This window comes from Cystoisospora suis (assembly GCF_002600585.1).
Source record: "Cystoisospora suis strain Wien I chromosome Unknown contig_2823, whole genome shotgun sequence".
NCBI classification, from domain to species: domain Eukaryota; phylum Apicomplexa; class Conoidasida; order Eucoccidiorida; family Sarcocystidae; genus Cystoisospora; species Cystoisospora suis.
This window is the reverse complement of record NW_027155619.1, coordinates 1,186-3,752: the sequence shown is the minus strand read 5'-3', so window position 1 is coordinate 3,752 and position 2,567 is coordinate 1,186. Positions and strand designations below refer to the sequence as shown.

Genomic DNA, 2,567 nt, shown 5'->3' with positions numbered 1-2,567 from the left:
AGAAGATGAAGAAGAGGAAGAAGCGGAGGAAGAAGAAGACGAAGAAGAGGGAGAAAGTTCATTATCACCTGCTTTATCCTCTTCTTTAGTGGAAGACTCTTCTTGTACAACATGTCGGAAGATGAGTGAAGGAAAGTCAAGTTCCTATTTTCCTTATTGTCAGCCTTCTCACCCTTCTATCCCCCAGCAGACAAGAGGGGAGACCGACGCCAAGTGCTGCTCCTCCTCCTCATCCTTCTGCTGTTGCTGCTGCTGTTCTTCTTCTTCTTCGGGGAGAGCGAGTGAGAGGAATCTTGAGAGGAGATCTCCTCATTGCCATCGTCCTATTAATAGTAGTACTTGCACGACCACTGTATCTTCTCCTTCTCTCGTAGGAGAGAAGAAATTTCTTTCTTCATCTCTTCTTCCTAGCGGGGGTGGGGCTCGAGGAGCTGCACTTCAGAGGGACGCAAGAGGAGAGACGGAGACGGGGGATAGGAGGAGGTGGGGTGTACAAGAGGAAGAAAAGAAGAGAAGAAGAAAGAAGGAAGAAGATCGAGGAGGTGCAACAGGAAGAGAAGAAGATGAGATCTGTATGAAAGAGAACATGACTTACCCCCCTACGACTGAAAGAAGAAGGAAAAGAGACAAAGGAGTATCAGGGAGAGTCTATCATAATGATACTACTACTACTGCTACTGCTACTACTAGTGCTACTACCACTGCTACTACTAGGACTAGTACTAGTATGAGTACTGCACATTACCATAGTCGTAATAACAACCCCCCCACGCGTCGAAACAAGGATGCAGCAGCAGGAGGAGGAGGAGCAGTCGTGACAGCGAAGAAGAAGGCAGGAATAGCGAGAATCTCTTCTTCTTCTTCCTCTTCTTCGGATCAGGATTTAACAAGCTTCGTTCCTGTCGCCATATGCCCTCTAGGGACAGGCAATGATCTAAGTAACGTATTAGGCTGGGGCTTCTCATTCGATGGAGATATACTCAAGGTAAAAGTCTTTCTCACTCTTTCTTTCTTTCTTTCTCACTCTTTCCTTCTTTCTTTACTGATCAAAGGAGAGGAGATAAAGTGGATCGCTTCCTCATGAGGTCTTGCGTTATAGAGTCAAGCAAACTGCATACGACCGATAGATAGATAGATAGATTGAAGATAGGTAGATAGACCTGTCTTTTCCTCTCTCCCTATTCGATGAGTACAAACGAGAGAGTCTGAGAGAAGAAGATATCTCTCTCTTCTGTCTTCACCTTCATCTCTCTGTTTGTCTTTGTATCATTCTTCCTTCTTTCCTCTCTCGATCATCTGCTTCTGTCTTGTGTCTGTTGATCTGTTTCTTCTTTTCTTTTTTCTGTCTATCTTTTCTTTTCAGCATCTCATGAAGATTCAGAGCGCCGTCTCTTCAACTCTCGACTTGTGGAAAGTGCAAGGTATCATGATCCCCATACACGATGGACTTCACACAATACGCTGGAGGGATGGATGGGGTGTATGTACAGCACCCCCAGCACTCCCCATACACCTGACGCATCACATTTTTCTCTTTCTGTACTTACGAAGGTTTGGGCCTTCCCAACTTTCACGGACCGAGACTCGTCAAGAGTGGCTTGCTATTCCCCTTTTCAGAAGATTCTCTTTTCCTCGTCGTGTTTTGATCTTTTTCTCTCTTCGAGTTGTCATCTGGTTTGTGCCGTTTTCAGTTGTTCTGCTCTCTCTCTCTTCTTCTTCTCTATCGAAGGCTTCTCTCTGTATATAGATATCTATAGATATAGGTACATACATATGTATGTCTCCTATGCACAGGTCTTTGTACTTTTCGACCTTTGTGAGAGGGTTGGGTTTGTTATCGTTCTCACTATTCAAGTTCACTCTCTCTCTCTTGTCTTTCTCCTCTCTGTAGGTTCTATGCAAGGTCGATGCTTCGACATGTCTCGTTCTTATCATAGGTAGAGAAAAGGGAGAGATCCACATATGGCTGTATTAGTTTCGATTCACACAGACTTAGTAGATGTGTACGTCTCATCTATCCACTTATCTTTAATTCGTCTGCTACCTATCTTCAGTCTCTCTATCTTTAATCTGTCTCTACGATACATGGATGTATACATCTAGAGAGAGTGACAAAGAGAGAGAGAGAGAGAGATCTGTGTGTCGCTTGTCGTTTTATGGGTAGTAGCATCCCTAGCTAGCTGGAGTGTGTCCTTTCTAACCCACTTAAAACAGAAAGATACCGATAAACCTGGTAGGGAGGTGCTGTAGAAGAAGAAGAAGACACAGAAGACAGACGTCATCTTCTCTTCATATCTCAATCTCGAGGAAATGCCGTTAACCCCTGTCATAGCCTTCCTCACTTTTTCTTTCTTTCTCACTTTTTCTTTCTTTCTTCTTTGAGTGCAGTTGTGAGTCAGAAGACGAGTGAAGTTGTGAAAGCGACGACCTTCACAAATTATCTCGATGTAGGAGTGGCTGCAAGGATTGTTCTGAAGTTTCATAAACTCAGAGAAGAAAACCCCGAGCTCTTTCAAAGCCGTGTAAGGACAAAAGAAAGAAAGGTCCAGTCTTCTTCTTCCTTTTTC

General features: G+C 44.0%; 1 protein-coding gene across 1 annotated transcript in view; it reads left to right on the top strand.

The window, feature by feature from the left end:
• Nucleotides 1–4: 4 nt before the first annotated feature.
• The window catches only part of CSUI_005810 (diacylglycerol kinase), a gene marked incomplete at its 3' end in the record, with an annotated part of 3,417 nt that continues 854 nt past the window's right edge, over nucleotides 5–2,567 (top strand). Inside the window, exons 1-3 of the mRNA XM_068065978.1 lie at nucleotides 5–985; nucleotides 1,364–1,421; nucleotides 2,389–2,522. Of these exons, the coding sequence (XP_067922046.1) occupies nucleotides 122–985; nucleotides 1,364–1,421; nucleotides 2,389–2,522 (1,056 nt within the window). The remainder of the gene's footprint in view (nucleotides 986–1,363; nucleotides 1,422–2,388; nucleotides 2,523–2,567) is intronic.